The sequence below is a fragment of the Zerene cesonia genome, chromosome Z (genome assembly GCF_012273895.1).
Source record: "Zerene cesonia ecotype Mississippi chromosome Z, Zerene_cesonia_1.1, whole genome shotgun sequence".
NCBI classification, from domain to species: domain Eukaryota; kingdom Metazoa; phylum Arthropoda; class Insecta; order Lepidoptera; family Pieridae; genus Zerene; species Zerene cesonia.
In genome coordinates this window covers 10,864,190-10,888,951 of record NC_052122.1, presented here as the reverse complement: position 1 = coordinate 10,888,951, position 24,762 = coordinate 10,864,190, and the positions used below count along the sequence as shown (strand labels likewise).

General features: G+C 35.0%; 1 protein-coding gene across 1 annotated transcript; it reads left to right on the top strand.

Moving 5' to 3' along the window:
* Positions 1–1,820: 1,820 nt before the first annotated feature.
* On the top strand, positions 1,821–24,762 carry LOC119835508 (protein zer-1 homolog). Its single transcript, XM_038360385.1, has 8 exons — positions 1,821–3,113; positions 8,847–9,049; positions 10,610–10,781; positions 12,492–12,650; positions 18,976–19,137; positions 19,922–20,071; positions 21,171–21,423; positions 21,818–24,762. The coding sequence occupies exons 1-8, from the start codon at positions 2,100–2,102 to the stop codon at positions 21,988–21,990; spliced, it is 2,286 nt and encodes a 761-aa protein (XP_038216313.1). The 5' UTR covers positions 1,821–2,099; the 3' UTR covers positions 21,991–24,762.

Below are 24,762 nucleotides of genomic sequence, written 5' to 3'. Positions count from 1 at the left end.
TCACGATGTTTTCGTTTAATAAATGGGCAGTCTACTTTTTACGTTTTTACGTTTTCAAATTGGAAGAGTAGTTCCTGAGATTAGCACGTTCAACCAACCAAACAAAGAAACAAACTTCAGCTTTATTATCTTAGTATAGATAAGTAAAAAGGAATATGTGCTTTTTTTGTTACCGCCGCGGCTCGAAGTCTGTAATTTGCAGAGTTTGTTTAAAAGAGTTTCTATATTTTAAGCTTTACAATAGTTTTTTCCATATATTCTAGATCCAAATCATCCATTTCATCGTCTATGATGTCAGTTAGATATGTTTGTGTTTAAAGAATTTATCTAATATAATCATATTGACAGACACTTAATATCAATCAAAAAACCATTATTCAACATAGCGTACGAATTTATCTCACGCAATTCGTTATTGCAAAGAATATTGCATACACTTTACAGTATACCCACTACCAAAGCACCAATTGATTTGGGAATTCACGTGTACATGAGCTGTGTAGTATAATATAATCTGAGTTAGAGTGATGCACGCACACGAAAGCAATTAGCGAATCAACGGTCTCGGTCGGCTCTGTCCGTTTATTAATTTTGCTAAAATTAATTCGCTAATAAATTATGTTGGTGTTTGAAGAACAAATTGACAAAAAAAAACGCAAAAAATGGCCCGAATAATGTTAGCATATTCTTTTAAATATTAAAACAATGAAGAGGCATTTTTGTGATTTTTTCATCGTTTCAAATTTGAAATTAGCTTTATAAGAAATGTAATATCGACCTGGGAGTAAATATTTAGGTGTATCATAAATGGCTTATTAATTTTTTACTGTTGTGGATCATACTTTAAAGCATTATAAATCACACTTTTAACTTATGTAATCGGTATCCCCATGAATGATGGAGTGGAAAACATAGTACGAAAGAAATATAATATAGATATTGTACAATATGAAAATCAAGTACACGTCTATATTTTTTCAATCCATGGCATATCTAGATATATAATACTTCCATGATATGTCATCAAAGTGACATTGACAATTTAAAATATATAGGAATGAATTGGTCGGCTTGTTTCAAAAATGCGTAATAAGTGAAAATAAACCAAATTAATAATAATTTGAATAATAAGAAGAAAGCATACAAGAAATATGCAAAGTTAAAATCTCCAATCCGCGCAACATTTACAAATGTCATCTCCATTCCCCTGTACCAGTGTTACCAGCAACGGGAGTTGTCAGCCAAAAATAAGCAATCCTAACTCATCAGTGTATTGTTCAATCCTATCATTCTATAATAATATAATCTCATTTATAACCATCTTCGATCAACATTACACACTGCTGTAGTGTTGATCGAAGTTTACGTTAAGTTTTGAAACTTATTGTATACCTAATCAAGCAAGTCAAACAATGATTAGATGAGTAGATTTTTTTCGATGACAGAGTTCTGTGTTGTCTTTTTGTACGATATGATTGAAAAATCTTATATAATAACAATACCTTCTTGTAAAAGTAAATAAATACTAAAATACATTTATGTGTATCTTATATCACTGCTTTATTGTATTAGTGGGCTTTATAATTATATAGATTACAAAAATTGTATGATAATAATATTATCATGACTTGAAGGTTAATTAAAGATAATCCTTGTCTTTATGACAATCCAATAATTATTTATTATAGTCTTTTAGAACAATTCAATGATTTGTATATAATTTGATTTTTTATTTTTAATATGCCTCACAACAATATTATTTTAATTTTTCGGTAAAATTTAAGTTTAAGCGGCAACATTAATAGTATGTACATCGCACTGTGGGCAACTTCTGTTTATATGGTATTAAAATAGGTTGCCTAGTCTAGATTCGCAGTTTGCTGTATCTATGAAATGTGATTGCATTTTCAGTCACCATCCCTCACTCCGCTTCAGATCTTGTCCCCGAAAGGACATCTTTCGCGACCTTGTGAAAAAATAATGATCCCTATTGTATTGATAACGACGTACATAGAATCTGACAAGTAAGCAGCTGAAATGGTGTAATTGCGTGTGTTTTGATTTGGCAACTGGAAGGAAAAACCGAGAACTCGATCAAAATGTGGATGGATCAGGAAGTGTTTTCTTTGTGCGATACATCTCCGGATAGCCTTTACGACATCTGCATGGGATATGTGGTCAACAACTTGGACGTAATCACAACACAAGATCAACTCAGTCGATGGCGTAAGTTGAGAGATAATATTATCCTGCCAGCTGAAATATGTGAACGATTTCTAGAAGCTTACCAGAAAAAGAATCGCGTTAATGACAACGTCGCGAATATATTTCGTGACCGTGATCGCACCCGTCTCACCGTCGTCAAGCTACGCAATGCGAGGATCACCGACGAAGGCCTGCGATGCTTAATGGAGCACAAACCAGTCACAGTGGAGCTCGTGCAGTGTGAATATCTTTCACAGGCCTCCATAGACATCATCAGCGAAAATAATGAGAATCTAGTGGCTCTTAAATTTGGCCCACTCACTTTTACACCCAATCCAACTTTTTCATCCGACAGTTTCTACCACAAACGCCGCCCAGAGGCACACAAGCTGCGACGTTTGACTGTCCAGTGCAGGGGAATGCTAATAATGCCACTTATGCTATTAAAGCCACTAAAGAACCTCACACATCTTGATCTATCAGAATATTCATCAGCTGGAGCTTACTCACTGTGCGAGTTGAAATGCTTACGTTCACTGATTCTGCACAATGTGCTCTGGTCCAAGGAGATTGTTGACTGGATCTGCGTGCTGCATAATCTGCGTCACCTTGATTTATCTCATTCTAATGACAGACATGGGAAATATTACAATCCGAATGAAGTATTGCTCAAGCTGGTGACCAGTCTGCCACATTTGGAGTCACTAGATATATCCGGAACAAATCTAGCTGGTAATGGGGCTGCAGCTCTGTCGATAGTGAAGGATGGAGAGCAGGAATGTATGGAGGTTCAGGCTCGCTGTGATATCCCCGGGCTGGTGACACGTGTGAACAACCCGCTGGAGTTTCTTGGCTTGTATGGCACTCACCATGGAGCTTGCAAGAGACATGACATCCCAGCTAAAGTGGTAAGTAAGATTTCTTATTTGTCACTTCATTTCAGTTACTACAATAGACAGAATTTTGGGATATTATAATTCATCAAATATTGAAGGGTAGTAAGTATTTTGTAATACCCACAACGGCTCGTTTGTAACAGTGGTTAACGCATGAGCTTAGAACCAAGGGTTCCTGCTATTATTTCTAGATATATGTAAAAATGGGATATGGATAGGCTATGCTATCAAAATGTCTAGGTCTTGGTCGTCGATCACAGAAGGCTATGTCCTGTCACCATTAACTTATTTGTCTTTAAAAAATCGATCCATGAAAGACAACATGGGCCTTACTTTTTAAATGCCTGTACTAAATGGAAGGTGGTAAGACATTTCGAGGTCTTTAATAAAAATTTTGCTAGTTAAGTCTGTTCTATATGGCTAAAGAAGTTTTACTTCAAGAGTGGGTTGTAACATTTATTATTTTTAAGTAAATCCCTACTAATATTAAAAATGCGCAAGTAACTCTGTCTGTCTGTCTGTTACGCTTTCACATCTAAACCACTGATTTGATTTTGAAAAAATTTAGAATGCAGATAGAACTGAACTTGGGAAAGGAATTTTTATTGTGAAAAAAGGGTAGAAAGGGTTGAAAGAGGGGATGAAAGTTTGTATGAAAGTTAGTTATTGTCAAACCGATTTTGATGAAACTTGGTATGAAGATAGATAGAAGATAGGAAACGTGGGAAAGAACAAACCATACTTTTTAATGCGAAGTAAATACTTACCATGGCGCGCGATATAGGAGAATTCTACACGGGCGAAAAGCTAGTATGTTATAAAAAGTGCTGGAGAAAATTATTATAATAGAAACTTCATTTCTTCTCTTGTTACTATCAATTAAATTTTGATTTGAAATAGGTATCTAATAAATTATTTCTATGTATCAATAATTAATCATATCATGCAGCAAGATATTCACATTTAATTTAAAGGACTTTGTAGGAACAAATGACAGAATAAACTCAATACATATTAGTAGCAATTAGATTTTATAATATTTTTTTAATTTAAATTAGAATTTGCCCGTGACTTTGTATTTAATTTGATGGTTCATTTTAAACAGGCGTTTAACAGCTTCTCATGTACCTTTGTATGTAACTAACTCCCTTCCACTTTCAACGGAGAGATTTAATTCACAAGTTTATCTTACTATCCTAACAGGTTTGGTAAGATAAAATAATTTCTTTATGTATAAGATCAAATGAGATTATTCACTTAATTCTACCATTAACATTTTTTTTTATTTGCAATAATACAGTAAAACTATATTTATTATTGATTGTTATTCTGAAATTGTATCATTCACTATACTTTCAGTATAATATTGATGAGTTAAATTCAAATTTTATGTGAAGTCTTTAAATTAACAACCATCTGTCCATAACCCTTTTAATTTGATACATACTGTTCACTTGATAATACTTTGATATGTAAGTGTGAAAGTAGTACATTAAAAGTACTACAAAAATTTAATATCAGAAATAAAAATTGAAATTCATTAGTGTTGCCTTTGTTATCACAGTATATTTATGTATAACGGGAAATAAATTCCTCTTTTTCATTGAGAACTGGAGATATGAGTGTTTCAAGTTAAAGTTAAGTTTTAAAACAGAGCCCAACAGTCTCCTTGGAATTAATGTACATGTACAAGACTGGTGGCTCTGCAAATGCTGTGTATTCTATTCTGTGGTAACCTTGATTCATAAAGCTGTGATGGACACAAGAATCATTATTGTTTAACGAATAATGAAAAACACATTGATTTAAGATCAAGTATGTAGCTACAATGTTATTATAAACATTGTTGATGGTCTAACAACAAAGGTTGAGCTTGTCTACAGCTTTATATTCTTGTCAAAATTTCAATTTTCTATTTGCAAATTTAAAGGTATTTAAATACATTTTAAAATTTGAAAAGTTAAATTACTACTTAACATTTACAAAACATCAGTTGAAAATCTGAGTAATTGATATAAATTCAGATATAAGTAAAATCTTTGTTAAATGAGCTAGGCATTTAAGATTTTATATGTTGCATGAGTTAATTATTAGTATCATATCTTTAAAATTACATTTTTTTCTGAGCAATACAACCGGAACCTCTTCAAAGCCATGGTGAATAGGCACCTTCTAGATAGCATGCATCCAAGTACACTGCATCTCCGCATCCCAACAGGTGGAATTGTGATTTAATGTCTTACTGACTATTATAAAAAAAAAATCTGGTATAATGTCAAGTTATGAAGTAACAAAAAATCTGCAAACTTGGCTTGTCTTTGTGGTCATTCTGTCAAGTGTGCTGCAAGGCAATGAAGTGGAAATGGATAGGTCACAAAATGAGATATTAATTGGATACATGGGCTTAGAATATAAAGGAATGGTACCCAAGGTATTATAAAAGAAAGAAAGGAGACAGCATTACATGTGGGAAAACACAGAACCGAACTCTGAGGGCAATATTTAGGGGAGGCATTTACTGGAAAGCAAGACAATGTCCATGCACCTGGTGAATATTTATACAAATTTATATTAGCTGGAAATAAACAAGTTTTTTTTTAAGAAGATAGATATTATAGTTTGTGGCATGTAGTTTGGTGGTGAAATTCAGCAGCTGTCATTGTACACCTCATCAGAAATGATCTCTTCATAAAGATTATTATTATTAAGGTTTAAGATTGCCCTCCAATTGCTTCTTCAAATGCGCCACATTATAACTTTACATGTTAATTTTCAGCATACATTTTAAGTTTTAGTTTTTATTTCTTATTTTTAATGTTAAATTTTCCACATACAGTGTGGTACAGGAATAAATGCTTCTTTTTTCTTTTTCAAATTATTCGAATCGGACGTTTTGTTTAAAAGTTATGAAAGTGAGGTCTCGAGTGTCCCGGAGTGGGGTATGAGGCAGATGATATACACCTGTTTCACTGGTCAATTTACTTATATAAAAGGAGATTAGTAGTTATGAGGGGTAAAAAATTATTACGTAAGAAAAATGTCACTATTTGAACACTTTTATGTTTTGTATAAGTTCTGTACCGTTCCAAATTATATTTGCTATGGGCTTAGTTTGAGATACAAGAAGCAAAATAAACAGTATATTAAACCGACTTCCAAAAACGTAAAGGACGAGATTCTGTGTTCTGTGTTGTTAGACTATATTTACGGCAATTGTAAACCGATTTAAGAAATTTTTGTCTAGTTCGAAATAGTAAACTTCGGAAGAGGTCCGATTAACATCGAGTCAGCATCTGATGATGGAACTCAGGAAAAACGAGAAAAACCAACTTATTCAGAACAGCTGAACAGCCCAGACTAGTTTTTTTGTTTTTGTTGTTAGTATATACATAATTGCATTTTAGGTAAATAACTAACTTAGGTAAGGTCTACATCGATTGTCTTCATACAAATCAATCCAAGGAGCAGTATATAAACAGATATATAGTAAATTACTACTTGTGATACTATGAAGTAAGGAGGTAGTATTTATCTAGTGTCTGCTACCAATTGACTTAGCTGGCACCGACTTTAAATAGATAAGTGGGTAGCGCTTATAGTAATTATATTAATTTATTTTACCTTTGAGTGGTTTCAAGTCGGTTCAATTTTTGTTAAAAAAAATAATAAATATAAAATGTGCACATTAGTAGTTACCATTGTGGTTTCAATCCAGGATTTAATTAAGATTTAACATTTAATATAGGAATACAAATAAATATATAGAAATATCTACTTTTAATCGTAAATATTAAATTTTAAAAGGGAAGGGAAATTGTTATGATAAGTTGACGTGGTGGGAAAAAATATTGTCATTTAGAGAGATGTAGTAACAGACTGGAGAATCTTTAGGCTAGCTGATCCGGCAAACGCTGTTCTGCTTCATCATTTAGGGGGATGAAAAATAGATGTTGGCGGATTCTCATAGATACCGGATAATCACAAAAAATTTCATCAAAATCGGTCAAGCCGTTTCGGAGGAGTATGGCAACGAAAACTGTGACACGAGAATTTTATATATTAGATAGAAGGAGACGTATAGATATGCACGTTCACAAATGAAACAACCAACCACATAACAGTTATGGCCGACGTAATGCAAAAGCGTGACAGAGAATTTACAATTTGCACTGAACACTAAGCCACGCCCACAACGCGTCAATCAATACCAGGCAGCTTTGGGCGGGTAGTTTTAATTAAAATATGTTCATTTTTGCTATCGCTTCGGTTTCAAAGAAATACCCACACACAACTGTTGTAGGGTTCCGTTATTCTTGATTATATATATATATATATATATATATATATATATATATATATATATATATATATATATATATATATATAATCCCTTCTCCATTCAATGTTTCAATTATGGTTTATTATTGCCCTTTTAGGATAATAATTACACATACCGTTAATTTAATACACTTGTGTCTAAAATTTTTCTCCTCAACGCCTAACGCTTCGTTTAACATAAATAACAGAAAAAAAAATCCATCGGCCCGAAATTGTGTGAGAGATTAATATTCATATTAGAATCAATATAAATTTATGACCAGCTTAAGTTATAATTCTATAGTTCTATACATGCGTTTTTATCTGGTTCAAAGTCTTATAAATATTCCTGCAAATAATTCTAATTGCTATTAAAGTTTTACAACTTTGACTAGCACATACCTATATATTTTTTTTTTATGTCATAGCGGGCAACTGAGCTGGTGGTTTGCCTGATGGTAAACGATCACCACCGCCCATGAACATTCACAGAGGCTCAGACCTCTGAGAATGCGATGCCCGCTTTTAAGGAATAAGTAATAAGGAAAGGATTGATGACAGGAAAGAAGGAATGGACTGGGTTGGGCTAGGAGAAGGAAATAGGCCTCCGGCTCCCCCACTCACCGTACGAAACACAATAGCAAACTATTATTTCACGCCGGTTTTCTGTGGGGTGTGGTACTTCCCCGGTGCGAGCTGGCCCAATTCGTGCCGAAGCGCGCTCGACTCCCTCAATAAATATTTATGTATAAGATTTAGTTTTCAAATTGTTCGGCTAAAAAGTTACTGCTATTTGTATATCGCCCTGGCGCAACGAATCGCGTCCCTGTCGCGTAAAAACTTAACGCATACGATTACTTACTAGAAGATTTATTTCATAGACAAATTTTGAAACAAGTCAATAATATGTATATAATATATGTGTATGTATGATGTATCGAATTAAAAAAAAGTAACAAAAAAACACACATACTTTGCAAGATAATCAGCTAAACAAAAACAACATTTAGTTGTTAATTTAATGGCAAAATATTATTGTACAAAAGGTTCCAAACAAATTTTTGAAATGAACTGTTTTGTTTTATAAGTAGTTCCTTATTTTATGAATATTTCATCATATTTAAATGAATGACGTATTTTACAAATTAATCATTCATTTCCATTCTTTTTAGGTAACATTTAACATGGAACGCTTAATTCTGTAACAATATTAAGTATTTTATTGATCTTCATAACCTAGACAAGATTAGATTTTTACTGCATTGAAATGTGCATTATTTATTGGCTAAATCGATTTTCAAACGCCTAATTGGCGTTCTGGCAATGTCTGTACAATATTATTTATATCAGAGCTACAGCACCAGTTAAATGCACAACGATCTTCGATCGATTTTACTCAAAATCAACTCATTCATTTGCCACTTCTAGATATCCGGGGATGCGAACGAGGAGCAGATCCTAACAGCTGCCAGGGCGTACATCGAGAGACCGGCGATGCTGACTCGCGTGCTGAACGACCTGTACTACCTCTTCCGATACGAGAACATTGCGTACGTGGGGCGAGCGCTCAACGTCGTGCTGAGGGCCATGGAGCAGTATGTCTCGGAGAAGCCCATACAGATCTCGGGAAGGTAAGATGTTTCAGGGGACAAAAAGAACAAGCGACGAGGGTAAAGTTAATGGAAGTCCTTCGTATCTACGAGTATGTAACTATATGGGATAGCGTTTTCTATGTTTTACATAAAATAAATTAAAATATGTTCCGAATACGCACGCCGTAGCCGTAGGCCGATGTGATCTTCTATCATTATTTATTTTGCACGAGTTATTTTTTCGCTGTAAATAAAAAGCTATCATATTTTGTGAAAAATAGTTTCCTCTAGGTAATCCTGTGGTGGACAGTTCAATTGTCTTAATAATATGAAATCCCTGGCGCAATTGTTCTAGCATTATCGCCATCTCGATACGTTGAATACCTACTAATACCACTATCATTTTGTCATACGCTGTTGACTATGAAAGGCGGTTTGCATGACAGTTTCATGGATTAAACTTCATATGTACATTGTACATCGTTGTTTGAATTTATTGTTTTGTCATCATTATCTAGACGTGGAATTGTGAATTGCAGATGCAATTTAACAATGATGATCCGCACCAAGGCCTTGATATAATGGAATTACTTAGTTTAACTGGTCTCAAGTGATGCTCTGACACGCCACTGTAGGAGTATTATTAGAGTATGCAAATACCAATAGGACTGTAATGGACAAAGCGAGAAACGTTAGGAAATGTAAATTTTTCTAATTCAATAGTAAGCTCGCGTTGTCAACCAATAAATTTGTATGGCATTTACGCTTTATTTATAATTTTCATTTAAAAACTATGATTGAGTTAGAATATGCAGTTATTAGAATGTAATAGATGCGTTATTACACAAGCACTTTATTAACGTTTTAGGTTTTTGTCATGATTGATTGCTGCTACAAACTGAAATATCTAACCTTTTCGGATATTCTTAAAAATCGGATATATAAATATTTCGTTATATACCATAGCTGTGACCCGCGATTTATATATATATATATATATATATATATATATATATGAGAACGATCTCGTTTAAAGGTATAAGATATACGTTTTGAACAAAAACACCAGCAACAGTTTTATACTGGAGAATCGACATCTGAACAAATAGAGGAACATACATTAAGTGGTATGACTGGGATTTTTTATAATGACTACACAAGTGTATATATGTTTACTACAGTGGCCATACATAGATTCACAATACAAGCACACTGCAAGTGCCTATTACCTAGGACATTTTGCCGTACCGTTCACACTTTACACAGCGTAATTGAAATATGCTATTTTGCAGTGGTACGGCGCGGATTATCCCCGCCTGGGGCCGACTGGAATTCCTGCTCCCCCAGTTAGCATTCCGTACTTAATAAAACAGGACTTTAGAACTAAGACTTCACTGCAATTTTGTCTGTCTATTCATCTGTCACCAGGCTTTGTTTTAAATTGTAGGCGGGCTATTCCTGTTCAAATATCCAAATATTTTTCTATATATCCTCAATTAATGCCGCATGGGTCTATGGCACCCCACCACCACACCCGAAACTGCGCTACTGCTCTCTCGGTTTTTAAACAAGTGATAATACTGATATCGCGATTTGCAGTGCCACGCTGTTCTACATAGTGAAGGGGAAGGAGAAGCCCCGCATCGGCATGAAGCTCAAACGGCGCATCATCACAGCCCTGCTGGACGGTATGGACGCCCACATCGGCGACGACACCATGATGAGGAACGGCTGCCTCACGCTCTGCCAGTTCAAGATACCCGGGGACGTGGTGAGTGCGATGTGGCCTCTTGTAGTTGGTCGTGTTATAACGAGCTGTACGCGAACATTTCTCTCCCAACTAGAAGTCTTTTAAACGGGCTGTTGAACCAACCAAATAAAATGTAATTGCAGGTGGATATCAATTATTTACCGTGGATTAATGAATTAAACTTAATATTTTTGTTAGGTTACACGATTCATGTTGCTTTTTTGTTAAGACTGAAACTGTACAATCTCTTCCATATTATTTTATTAGCATCATCGTAATACTTCGACCTTTGAAAAGGAAACGATATTCTATTTAGCAAAAATTGTTCATGAAGTCGTGTATGGTACAACTGTGAAAAGAATTTTAGCATACTTCTGTTGTATCTTACATGAGAAAATAGTGACATGAAAGTAATTATAATAAAGACGAGACATAATCGATACAACGCTATTTAAACCTTGAATATTAAGTGTTCCTATGAAAAGATATGAACAAATTCACCTTGGAGTTAGTTCAGTGCAGATGTCACATTCAATGTTCGTTCACTGCGAATATATGTCATGTTTCGGATTCGGTAGAAATCGAATCACTATGTTAAAGAATCGTTCGACCTTAAAAATCGAACATGAAATATACATCTATACTAATATTATAAAGCTGAAGAGTTTGTTTGTTTGTTTGTTTGTTTGAACAGACTAATCTCAGGAACTACTGGTCCGATTTAAAAAATTCTTTCAGTGTTAGATAGCACATTTGTTGAGGTAGGGTATAGGGTATATCTGTACCACGGCCGAAGCCGGGGCGGACCGCTAACGTTTGGTATATAGACTTATACATGGCGCACTATTTTTGCAATTACTATATATTTATTGATATTTTTTTTTTGGAATGATTCCGTTATTAAAACATATCACGCTGCACATTAGACATTTTTATTTCCTTATTTTCACCAATAATATTTTTTTTGCAAATACTCTGTAATAATTATAATACTAAATAATGCCATGTGACCACTTCTTACTCATTTGACCTCACGCAGTGGGTAGAAAAATTAATGAGGTTCGAAAACCCATAAGTTTGTCGTCAGTATCATTGCGATCAACAGAAATTATTCTCACATAAGCCGGTAATATTATAAATAACTTGGCAATACATAAAGAAAACTTGGCACTCTCTTACATATTAATTATCATAATATATATGTGAATAGTCGATATACTCTACCCTTTGAGTAAACATACCGTGGGACGTACGCAACGGGTGTTATTTATGTTATTCTAATATTCTCATTTCCAATTTTTAAATCATTCATAAAAAAAATTTATGTCATCGTCGCCAATGGAGCTTGCGGGTCGCCTGATGGTAAACGCTACCACCGCCCATGAACATTTGGAGAGGCGTAAGGTCGATTGGCGACCTTAGGTCTCTACAAATGGATTGCTGACTTTAAATTGGAAAGGGATTAAGAAAGTATTGTGGAAAAAATAAAAGATAGGACTGGAAACGGTAAGGAAAAGGATATGAGCCTCCAAACATAATAGCATGGGCCTATTTCACGCCGGTCTTTTGTGGAGGTGTGGTACTCCCCCCGTGCGGGCTGGCCTATTTCGTGCCGCAGCGTGCTCGACTACCACATACTCATTATTCATTTATAAGCTGGAGTTCACTTACATGGTATACGGATGAAAAGTACCCTTCCTGCTTACTAACAATTCGATTAAACATTTTCAGCTATACGAATATGAGCGTGTGGTGCAAATACTCCTGAACGTGGCCGAAGCGAACCAGGAGTGGTTCGTGCAGCGCATCGCTATATATCTCCTGAACTCGCTCGCGTGCCAGGTGGACGGCAAGCAGAAGCGTTTCCTCGGCAACAAGGGGGCTATAGCGGTACGTATTTATAGCTAGCTGTGGGCATGGTACGGGTTCCTTATGGAACATTGTACGGGGTGGGACAATTTCTATTTGAATGTTTTTTTACAGAGTTTCTTATCGGCTCTTCTGTGTTGAAACTGCTTTTCGGCGGTAAATGATAAAACTATGTAATGACGATTCAAAAGTGCTTCTATAAGAAATCCAATTGAATAAATCAATGTTTGAGTTTGAGTAGGCTCTCCTGCGATTTATTTAGGAATTGATGGATGGTGCATTGGAATTCTGTTACGCTGTGTACGTGTGATCCAAGTGATGTCAGTGATGGCTTCTTATAAATTTCGTATAATGGATCTAACGGCTAGAGAAACTCACATCTCTTCGGACGTATCCATAAGTTGTATGTTAATCCTTAAATTTACAGTCATAATTTTTATATTTCTTACCAATTTGTCGTACAAGTTATACACGCATGAAATAAGAAAATAATACTATTAATGGGATAGAAATAAAAATTATTTAATTTGCCACCATATCTAAAAATAACGTATCTTATCCATCTAACACAAAACGTAAAAACAGTAATAATAGCAAGGAATCCCAGTCAGCAAAGGTGCAACTATTTTAAATTGCTACCATTTAAAGTAATCCTATCCTATTCTATCCTATTCTACTTCATATCCTATCCTACTAATATTATAAATGCGAAAGTTTATAAGGATGTGTGTGTGTTTATTACTATTACTGAACCGATTGGAATGAAATTTGGTACGTAGACATCTGGGCAAGTGGAATAACATATAGGCAACTTTTTATCTCGATATTCCTACGGGAATCGGACTTACGCGGGTGAAACCGCAGGGGCGCAGCTAGTTCGTTATAATTCGAAGTTCTGTGGAAATATACCAAATTTACGGCCTTTTGGCCAAGCAACTGTGGTAGTTAGTTTGTAGTTAATAAATTGACAGGAACTTCCTGAAAATCCTGCACTCTTAATATTATTACATAATCACAATTCACATACGACGTTTATTATTATGTTAATGCAATATGAATACATTTTACATACAAACGAACAATCGATCTAACTACACACTAGGCGGATTCTCCACAACTAGAACCTGTGACTATACAGAAGGTAAATACTCAACAAAATGGCAAAATGCATATGAGTGAACAATTACGCAATTTATAGTCGCTAGCGTAATCTAACATTAAATTGAAACACGTATTATACATTTATGTAATACAATGCAAAATATATACATAATTGTTATAAAAAAATGTTTTCGACAACTGCTTTATTGATTCTTCTTCCATAAATTTCGTTTCACTGAATCGAGATATCAAAAATATATTAACATGGACACTCATTTGATAGATATCTGATAGGTCCTATCCCTACCAAGTTATAAATATGTAAAATTTTCTTCTCAGTTCAATTATACTGATGACTTACTGATGTATGTTTGAATTATATTTGATCTTTAAATAAAATAAACGTGTATCCCTCTCTCTTATATTTATATATTTGATTAAATTGTATATGTTTTTTTTGACCTAAAAATATATGTTTCCGTCAATAAGTGCATTGAAGAAAATTTTGTTATATTTGAAGATTTAATACTAGGTATTGTTTACTCCAAAGTTTATATGTTTGTTGTAAGTTTTATATGACTATGCAGATGTTAACATCTCAGCGAGTATTCATTGCATTGCAATTGTAATTTACCATGCTATTTATTTTCTAAGCTTTGCGAAATATAACACTAAAACCGTGCGAATAATTTTCTGGGTTTAATCTAGTCCAAGTTATATTATAAATCGAAATGTTTTTATGAATGAAAAAATAGTATTCGAGAAGAAAGGATTCACGAGAGGAATAAAGGAAAGCACTGGGAAGGGTGAGGAAAAGGATATGAGCCTCCCACTGTTTTCATATGAAAGTTTCGTTTCACTGATGCAATCTATGTATGTATATTTGTAATGTTTTCATACAAAAACTGCTGGACTGTTTTCAAAAAATCTTTCATACTTAGAAAGATGCATCTCACTGACTGAGATGGGACATTGTACACAATGTCGCAAGCGAAGCCGGGGCGAAAATCTAGTATCTTATAAAAGTGTAGGTGTACGAATGTGACCGTTATTAATAATTAAGTTTGCGTATCTGTTTGCAATGTAAAATGACAGAATTTATACACAAAAAAAAATGTAATTTTGTCTGTGGATAAAAAATCGTCTGCATGTCTATGGATGTCTCCTAAAATGACTGTATCGATTTTCACGTGACTTTAATTTAAAAATAGCATTAGCATTAAATACCATAGCACGTTATTATATGTTCCATATTGTATGTTAAATAAATTATGGGGTCACAAAAGAAACTATACCAATACTAGATAAAGGAAGATGAAAACATAGTTGTATGTATGTTTGTTTCTCAATCATGCCAAAACTACTGAATCACACCTAATACGCATCCGCTATGTGCAATTTGGAATAGTGATTGATATATTAAAATCTGGTTTAGCATAAAGGTTACCACGCGAACGAAGGGGCGGTCTACAGCTAGCAATCTTAAAAGTTTTATAAATGGACAAAGTCGCAGGTGGTAACTTATCATCCAAGAATGTGTTGATTGTTTGCGAATTCCTATTATTAATATAAATAATTCATTGTATTTAGAACATGTTTTTGCGATGTCCATTTTATAATCTGCGAAGTTATCGGAATTCCTAAAGCCTTTGCGATGGTGTAATTGTTTTATCTCCTTCGATTGGCCTTTATGAACAAATAAACAGAGGGATTTTATATCTTCTAGTAAACTGGGCATATTAACTTAGAAATAGTGAAACGAAACTAGAATCCTACCCATGACTTTTTATTAGAGACCGTATAAAGTAGAAATTTAAATCTCTTCATAGATTTTTCGCGCGTATATTGTAATAATATGCCAATCTATGAAATACAATACAACGCGTTGACTTGCTATGCGATTGTTCGAGGATAATGTATATTTTAAGGTTATAGCGAATGTCCACTTAATTGTTTGTTATTTTTTGTTTATTATTTTGCGAACGAATCTTGAAAGCTAAGGCAAATTTTTTTTCCTCTGATTGAATGAGGTTTTGAGGAAACAGTATCAATAAGTTTTTTTTTTTGCTGTAAATATACTTAAATTTATTATGATACATAAATCTGTATGAAATTATCACAAGAGAGCGGGAATGTTGATAATGATTTTTTAACAATAAAGCAGTTTTCGAAAAATAATATAACGTATTTAAGTTTTCTAGGCAGTTTGAATAAATAAAAACTAGAATTATCGATAAGTAAATTTTTCTTTCTTAGATAATGTGAGGCCGAGAGTATAATATATCCTTGTAATTTTGAATTCTTTGAAATCATTCAATACCAGCCGTACCAGTTTGTGCAGCTGGGATATATTCCAGCCATGCCCTTGCCTAGCCATGCCCTTGCCTAGCCATGCCCTTGCCTAGCCATGCCTCTCATCCGTATCCGATCCAGATAATAAATTTAACTGTGCACGTATTAACGTGCAGCAGAAGGTGTAGGACTACACAACCTTCAGAGAAAAAAACCGTTCATTACGACCTTAATGCTCCTCACCTTAAAGTTGACGACCCAAACGCATAACCTTTGATGAAGTCGGAAAGTGGAATATTTTAATACAGAGCAAGCGAACGAGCAGACGGGCCATCCCTTACTCACATTACGAAACATGATAGTAATATGCTACCCCTTCACCCCGAATTTCTATATACTATATAGAAAACGAATATGTTTTATTTTTCTAGGTAGTGTTTTTCTTTATTAACCTACACCTCCCATGCTACAATCTACCAACGGATCGAATGGAAATGTGAAACCATTGACATAATTTGTAACTGGCTTGTGGACCATGACAGTCACAACTCAAATGTATGAAAAGATCTCATCAGCACAAATTTATCAAGCACAATCACAAGTTACCTACTTCTGTAAACCGTTTAGGAGTTAGGAGTTAGGTTTTCATCAACAGACCCATAATGACAGTCAAAACCCATCTAGATTTAAAGTTATCGTCATTCATTAAGCCTGGACACAATGTACACGAGCCGTAAATGGTTGAAAAATGTCCTCGTTGGTGTTTTGGGATCCATCATCAGTTTTACTTCAGAGATACTTAAAGAAATAAATAAACAAACAGATAGACGTTCTGATCTTGATTTTCTTAGCGTGTGTATCATAGTGCCTCTATAAATAAATATCTCTTTTCCAGCAAAATTAAAATCGGTCTATAATCGACGAAGTTAACCGCAAAGAAACGTTAAAAATATCTGTTACATACGGTCGATTTGGGTATCTTCCTTACTCTTCATAAAGCTTCTAATTTCATAACATAAAGCTTCTAATTTCAAAACATAAAGCTTCTAATTTCAAAACATAAAGCTTGTAATTTCAAAACATACAGCTACTTATTTCGGAGAATAATACATGTACGCGAAATGTGTATGTGTGCGTGCGGCCCTGAGTACCGAAAGAACCGATGATTCGTTGAGGATACAAAATAATGCAGAATGCATTTAAGCTCTTGTAGACCCCTCAAAAGTTATTACTTTCTGTTGTCGTTATAGCAGCAAATAGTAAAAACCAAGGATGACCAATGTTTTTACATGTTGTTGTTGCTTTTGAGTTAATTTATACGGAACTCTTAATCAGGACCCTTAACCCTTAGTCCGATTCGCACTTTCACTATCCTTACGGACCATACTTGCGGTTTTTTATTAATACACAAATTTAAACAGCTGGCACTGTACTAACTATGTAGGTGCTCGCGTTATAAGTGGTTTTACATTATGACGTTATAAATTTTCCAGCCTATATAAAAAGCATACACATTATTAGAGATAGCGAGTTATTCCAAGATTTAAATCAAAGATGCGCTGTTTATTGATTTGATCATCATCATCATCATCATCATAATCATAATCATCATCATCCTCATCAGCCCATATATATATATATATATATATATGTTCCACTGCTGCGACACAGACCTCAAGGCCATAATCCACCACGCTGGCCAAGTGCGGGGTGCCAGATGTCACAAGTGTGTCGACATTTGATTCTGACCATGCCGGTTTCCATACGATCTTCACCGTTTTAAGCAAATAAATTGAAAAATCACTTTAATTCCTGCACGCTACGTCGGGGTTCGAGGTACCGGGTGGGTCTCGAACCCCGACTTATCGATTTTGAAGTCCGAGGTTCTCATCACTGAAGCCAACACTGCTTGCTGATTGATTTGATATAATTGGTAATCGGTAACTTTTTCACTATTTATAGTCGGCCGAAGTAGTCGGTTTTAGGACCGAACATTTTCGGTTCGATTGTTTTGATTTCATTAGTTTAGATTTTATTCAATATAGAAAAACACACTGTAACTGCTTGTTATTTAACTTCATTAAAAGCACCAATTGATTCAAACCAGAAAAATACACAAAGATTTATTTTAATGGAATGTTTGCTTGAGTAAGTAACAACACGCAGCGAATATGTTTGATGATATTTCAGCGGCGTACAATTGAATGGCGCACTGAATCATTATAATCATAACCTGTACCGAACTAGATGTTTGGTCATCCAGTTCTGTACAGGTGAAATCGAATCCAAAATCACTAATCAGTGCATCTCAAACTAAAATACCTTTAATAAATTATTATTTTTTTAATAACTTATTAGATATTGTATAGAGAAAGAACGGAATTCTTTCTCTTTTCTTAAAATAAATATTCATATCATAATACCGAAACAGTTTTTTTGGAATCAACTCAATGTAATAATGAACCACATTGTCCCTTTTTTGTCCTGATGAAATTTAATTTCGGAATTGATTTTAAAGCTAACGCGGTACCAGTTCCGACCCAGATCACATCTGTAATACTGGCAACACGTATGTATGCACCATTCCCTAATTAAGGTCGTGAAAATTTAGTCTTTGCATGGTAATAAACAATTTAATAATTTTATGATAAATCCAATGTATAACAGACTTTGCACTACGACGCTGGATGATTCTGTGTGGATATTTAAGTTTTATTTAGTATACTACTCGTTAAGGATTAATATGTAGCATATTATAGGAATAATATGAAATTTTTGTTTGAAAACAAATTTTCCCTTCCTATCATAAGTGACCTATTAGTTCAGGTCCCCAATATGAACAGAACAGTGCGTCACGTTTGAGCAGGGTACATATATGTATGACGTTTCCCAAATCCCACTTGAGTAAGTTATCTATTCGAAATATATATGGAATCACGTTGTATTGTTCCAGAAAATGCTGAACGTGATATCCGAGCGCCTCAACCGTCGCGTGTGCGATGACGTCATGGAGGTCGCTTGGTCCACGATGTGGAATGTGACGGACGAAACGCCGCAGAACTGCCAGCGGTTCTTGGACAATCGCGGAATGGAATATTTCCTCACGTGCTTGAAGGTGAGATTCAGTAGAACAATATGCTTTTGGACATTAATATTTCGTGTTGGGTTCAACAGCAGCTTAGTTTGTGACACAAGTATCGGACCACCTCGGTATTAAACACCTCATGAACAAATCTAACACAATGAATTGTATAGAATGTAGAATGTTGGAGGATTTGTATCGAATGTTCTATTACTATAGCTATTAGTTATTTAGTTAATGGATAAGAATATCAAGTAATCCCTCATGTGATGAATCCTGTATCATGGTATGAAGCATTTTCTTTTTACTCGCGTATGTTCTTAGATGTAGTAGTCCTACATTATCATGGTGAGCACCAGTTCACTGTGGTAATGTACGTACGGTAGTTTGGTAAATGGTGAAACTATGTTATCACAATTCTAAGTACTTCTAGAAGAAGTCTAATCAAATAAATAAATGTATAAGTTTAAGTTTTAAATGTCACGATGCATAGGTGACAGGATTAGTTGTAGTAGTATTAACTAATAATCATATGGGCCTAAAAACAGTAACGCTTCTAGTGTATCAGCATACGAAGTTTTCTGCCCAACTTTGTACTTCGAAAAAATATTCCTGAAGTAGCCTTAACCACTACAATGGGCGATATTTTCATATTATACTAATGGGTGATTTCATAACTTCTGTGTATTTTCTTTAGTTTGTTTAGCACTAAATAACAAAATATAAAGTAAACTTCAAAATATGTTGCATCATCAGCAAGTCCTTCAATTGCTCCATACAACATAACAAAGGTGACTTAAAAACCACGCATTTCCAGTGCTTCCCGGACAAAGACGAACTACTCCGCAACATGATGGGGCTGCTCGGCAACGTGGCCGAGGTGCCGCACCTGCGGCCCCAGTTGATGGACACGCTGTTCCTCTCCGTCTTCTATGAGCTGTTGGACTCCGCCAGCGATGGGATCGAGGTATGATAAAAAAACTTGCGAGGTGTTGTGATTGGATCAGCGAAGGAATTGTAAGTTTTCCATGCGAAATAGAAAGATGGAACGGAAATAACTGGCTTGCTTTCTATGAGAGAGAGAGAGAGAGATAGATACCAAAAATATTTTTGAATAAATAATAATATCTCGACCTAATTAACACATTTTAAGGCTATATGTACTTCTCAACCTAACCAAAGTGCAAGAAAATGCAAACTTTGGGTGCTGCGGAAATTTAAAATATTCCATCTTTTTACATCGGAGTTGGCTTGTACATTCGCTAAAAAGTGGTCTGCTTTTAATTCTATGGTTACAATGTATAAAAAAAAAACTATTTTTCTTCACTGCGTTTTACTTCAACTAAACTATTTATTTTTTTTAGAATCAATTATGATAAAATTGCTTTGCATTCTCAATTCAGATGATCGAAGGTGTCAGGATTCTTTTGGTTCCTGAAATTTGTATTAGAATAAATTAAAGAAAGAAACATTCATTTGACTCCACAAAATTTCAATTGGAATCAAAAATTAAAAATTAAACTATTAAATTATTGTATACTTACCATTCTATCCATATAGCGTTAGCCTTCGATGCTTTGGCCATTATATCTTAATTTTTTCCGAACGCGATCCCTTTTACACAAATCATACATATTTAGGGAAAGAGGGGGGGGTCCCTTTCCATAAATCGCTTACGATCCTTCGATCCCAAAAAAAATATGACTATATATATCCTAGGGTAACCAAACCCCCACAGAAAACCGGTGTGAAATAGCATACTGCTGTGCTTCGTTCGGTGAGTGGGTGAGCCGGAGGTCCAAATCCTTTTCCTTACCCTTCCCAGTCCTTTCCTTTATTCCTCTCGACAATCCTTTCTTCATCCCTCCAATTGGACATCGGCAATCCATTTATAGAGGCGTTAAGGTCTGCAATCGACCTTACGCCTCCAAATGTTCATGGGTGGTGGTAGCGCTTACCATCAGGCGACCCACCAGCTCCATTGCCGATGACGACATACAACAAACACACAGATATGTATGTAAAATAAAGCACATATGTGAATCGCGTGGTGCGCTGTGCGGCAGGTGAGCTACAACGCGGCGGGCGTGCTGGCGCACATCGCGTCGGACGGGCCGGACGCGTGGACGGTGGCGGAGCCGGCGCGCGAGGCGGTGCTGGAGCGCGTGGCGGCCGCGGTGCAGCGCTGGGACCGGCGCGCCGAGCGGAACATCAACTACCGCAGCTTCCAGCCGATCCTGACGCTGCTGCACGCGTACCACACGCCGCAGTGCCAGCACTGGGCGGTGTGGGCGCTCGCCAACCTCACCAGCGTCTACCGTGAGTACCGCGACGGGTCAGCCTGGCTCCAGCTGGCAGTTTTCTTATGCCGAAAACTGAACGAATTTTTTTACTGTACAACGTGCCAACCTAGTCCAGTACAGACCATAAAATGCGGATGAGCGCACTGTGTTACTTTTCTTCTTATTATTATTGTATTTATGTTCTTTCTTATTTTTAAAAATTGCATTTTTCATTATTATATTCACACTGTTTTTACTTGTTAAATTGACCTGAAAATGTTGTTATTACATATTTGAATTAATTATTAGTACATTCATAACATTTCATGAAATAGTTCATCAAAGAAATTTGCACACCCTTACTTTACAAACCGTATAACAAATGGGTAATTCACAAATGGAAACCAATTCACACGCACTGTACATTCCAGCGGAGAAGTACTGCAACCTGGTGGAAGCCGAGGGCGGGCTGAAGCTGCTGCACGAGCTGCTGCGTCACCGCAGGCCATACGGCACCATCAAGGAGCTGGCCGTGATCGTGATCAACAACTGCTCGCGCTTCACCCGCGAGAACCCTCCACAAGCCGAGAGTCCGGACAACTAACTAGAGGAGTTCATTGAGGGCGTCAGCCCTCAAATACGGGAATAGCCCATAATTGACGAATGGCTCCAAGAACTCGCCAATAACGTGGTGGTGATCGTCGCCGCGTTGCGAGTGCTGTTCGATTTCCCGTAGACTGGCCAGCGTGGCCCAGCGTCGGCCAATGTCGGCCACCGTTAAGTGCTGTGCGCAGTGCAGTGAACAATAGTGTTGGTGTTGTGATCGGAGTACAATAGTGTTCGTGGAGTGCTCGGCCAATGGTGGCACACGTTGGCCAACATTGCTTTCACTGGCTGTTATTTATAGACATTTGGACGCTCTAACTGCAGCGTGTTTAGTGTTAATTCTATTTAATAAAAAGTTAATATATGATTAGTTGTAAGCTTGTGCTTCGATCTGTATTATATATTTTCCGCTTGGCATAAGCTTCTTAAAGGATTTTCGCTCTCTTTGTTGAAGTATAATTGATCTAATGTTTATGATAACAATTGATTCAAAATTAGAGGGCTAATTGGATAAACAATTCTTTTAGTTTACGATTGAATTGAAACACTGGTGAATTTAAACGCGATTAAAATATTACAATTTTTAGGACAGATTTATTTGAAATATAAGTCAATCAAAGTCACAAATTAAAAATGCAGCTTGCCTTAAAAATATAGGAAAGTATGTGTTATAAAGCAAAAATAAAATTAAGGGGTATAATGGGATTTTAAATTGTTTAAAATTTTATGTACATTTAATGTGTATAATATAAAAATTTATAGAGACGTCTCGACAAACTTAGATTCTTTGTGGGTTATAAAGCGAGATAGAAAATTAGCCTCCGGTTGCCAAAGATGAAACATTGAAAGCAATTCTCGCTCAAATAAACAATATTTTCCAGATACAAACCATGTGCTGATGTTGTGGGCATTTAAGAGTAATAATAACGCAGGATCGTTATTATCAATTAATGTTTAACATTTGATGAAAATGTATAATACTGATTAATAGAACTTGAAAATTATTATATGTAAATACTAAATATTAAATAGGTTTGCCATATTTTCTTGAATGGTTTGACCATTTTAGATTCTATCACATAACATAGATTGTATAGCGATGCGCCGAACTCTTTAGTCTCTGGGTAAGATTTGTCCCAGCAGACCATAATTTTACGGTAGAATAATTACTTAGACTTAACAATTATGATGAGCCGTTATCTTGGAATACTTTACTACACTGTTATATAGGTGTTGTGTATATAGTTCGGCGCATCCATTGGTATTTAGGAATAATGTAATGAGTTGAATCGCTTCTCTCACTAAGTATTTAAATGTCAATTCTTCTTTGTGAACATCTTTTGAGATTAGACGATATATTCCTTTCAATTAATTAGATTTAAAATTGTATGTATTAAATTATAAGTGCGATTTCGATTCGAGCGACGTGCGTGCTGATTTTTAACACTACGCAGTAGTGTAGGAAGTGATGTTAAGATCTCTTATCAGTTTGTTAATAGAAAATCGGCTGGGTGGTTGGTGACTAAAATCGCAAATGTGAACCAAACTCTGTGACTGTTGGGTAGGCTGGGACATTATACGTGAGCGAAGTGAAGTTAGCAATGTACATTTGGTAGGGCCAGTCTGCCCAATTATTGGTTATATATAGTTCCGTGCAATTTTAGTCAACTGTTTTAAGGTTCCTAAGACACGCACGTAGGTCGCTCCAAATTTCATAAACTATTCTCTTGTAATTGTTATAATACATATGATTAACTGCGTTTCCAAACCTATATTTATTGGAAACTTGTATAAACTCATAATTATATTTCGTAACAATAAGTGTATGTAACTAAGAAATATATTATCTTTGATGTATGTTTAAGGTTTGTAATATAGTTATCGATTTGATTAGTGTTTTTTGCTAAAATCGTTTCTATATTAAGAGGATAGTGTCACCAACATCACGGTAAGTTAAGGTACATTTTAAACAATAGAGTGTTTAGTCGGGTTTGAAGATTGTCACACTACTATAGTGAAAACTTGCATCTCAATCATAATTCGTATAGAATAATACATTTAAATCTTTGGTGTCGATATATTTAATGTTAGAGAAATAATTTAGCATAAATGTTTGAAGTTTCGCTTAAATTCTAATGCATCTATACTGTTATTCTTTGTGTGTTGTTTGATACAAGAGTGCGAGTTGGAACAATATCGAATGAGAAATTAATGTCTTCACCATTACATACATGTAGGTGTTGTTTTTGATTGTAAAAGATCAGACAACTGTTCTAATGCAAATTACTATGAGGTTATTTTTCTAAAGAGATAAATGAGCAAACTTTTTATAAAACACATTTATTCAAGCTTCAGGAATGAATTAAACTCGCACTCGACATTTGGGATGTAATAGAAATATATTAATACAATATTTGGTGTCATTGATGTTATAAATTATAATTAAAATTATATTTACGAATATTCTGCAGCTTGGGAGTACTTTCAACCCTTTATTATTTGTTTGAAGTTGTATTATTGTTTGCACCGGAACAATTTAACAAGCTTTTTGTTTAAACAGTGTGACAATTATCTGTTTTTTTTGTCTAATACTTTTTCTACCCTATTATGCATAAGTTTATTTGAAAATATATTTCGTCCATTGTTAACTTGTTTTCTTAGTCATGATTTAGAATATTGTACACTTTTGTTATTTATACATAAGTATAAGATGATTACTCTTGAAAAGAAGTTAGATTTTATGTGTCGTCAATAAAATATTAAAAAGTTA

Excerpts from the sequence above, each read along its gene's own strand:
- LOC119835508 (XM_038360385.1), top strand. The coding sequence starts at position 2,100 with ATGTGGATGGATCAGGAAGTGTTTTCTTTGTGCGATACATCTCCGGAT. Across the intron at positions 10,782-12,491 it reads TCAAGATACCCGGGGACGTG|CTATACGAATATGAGCGTGT; the intron begins GTGAGTGCGATG and ends AAACATTTTCAG. Across the intron at positions 12,651-18,975 it reads GCAACAAGGGGGCTATAGCG|AAAATGCTGAACGTGATATC; the intron begins GTACGTATTTAT and ends GTATTGTTCCAG.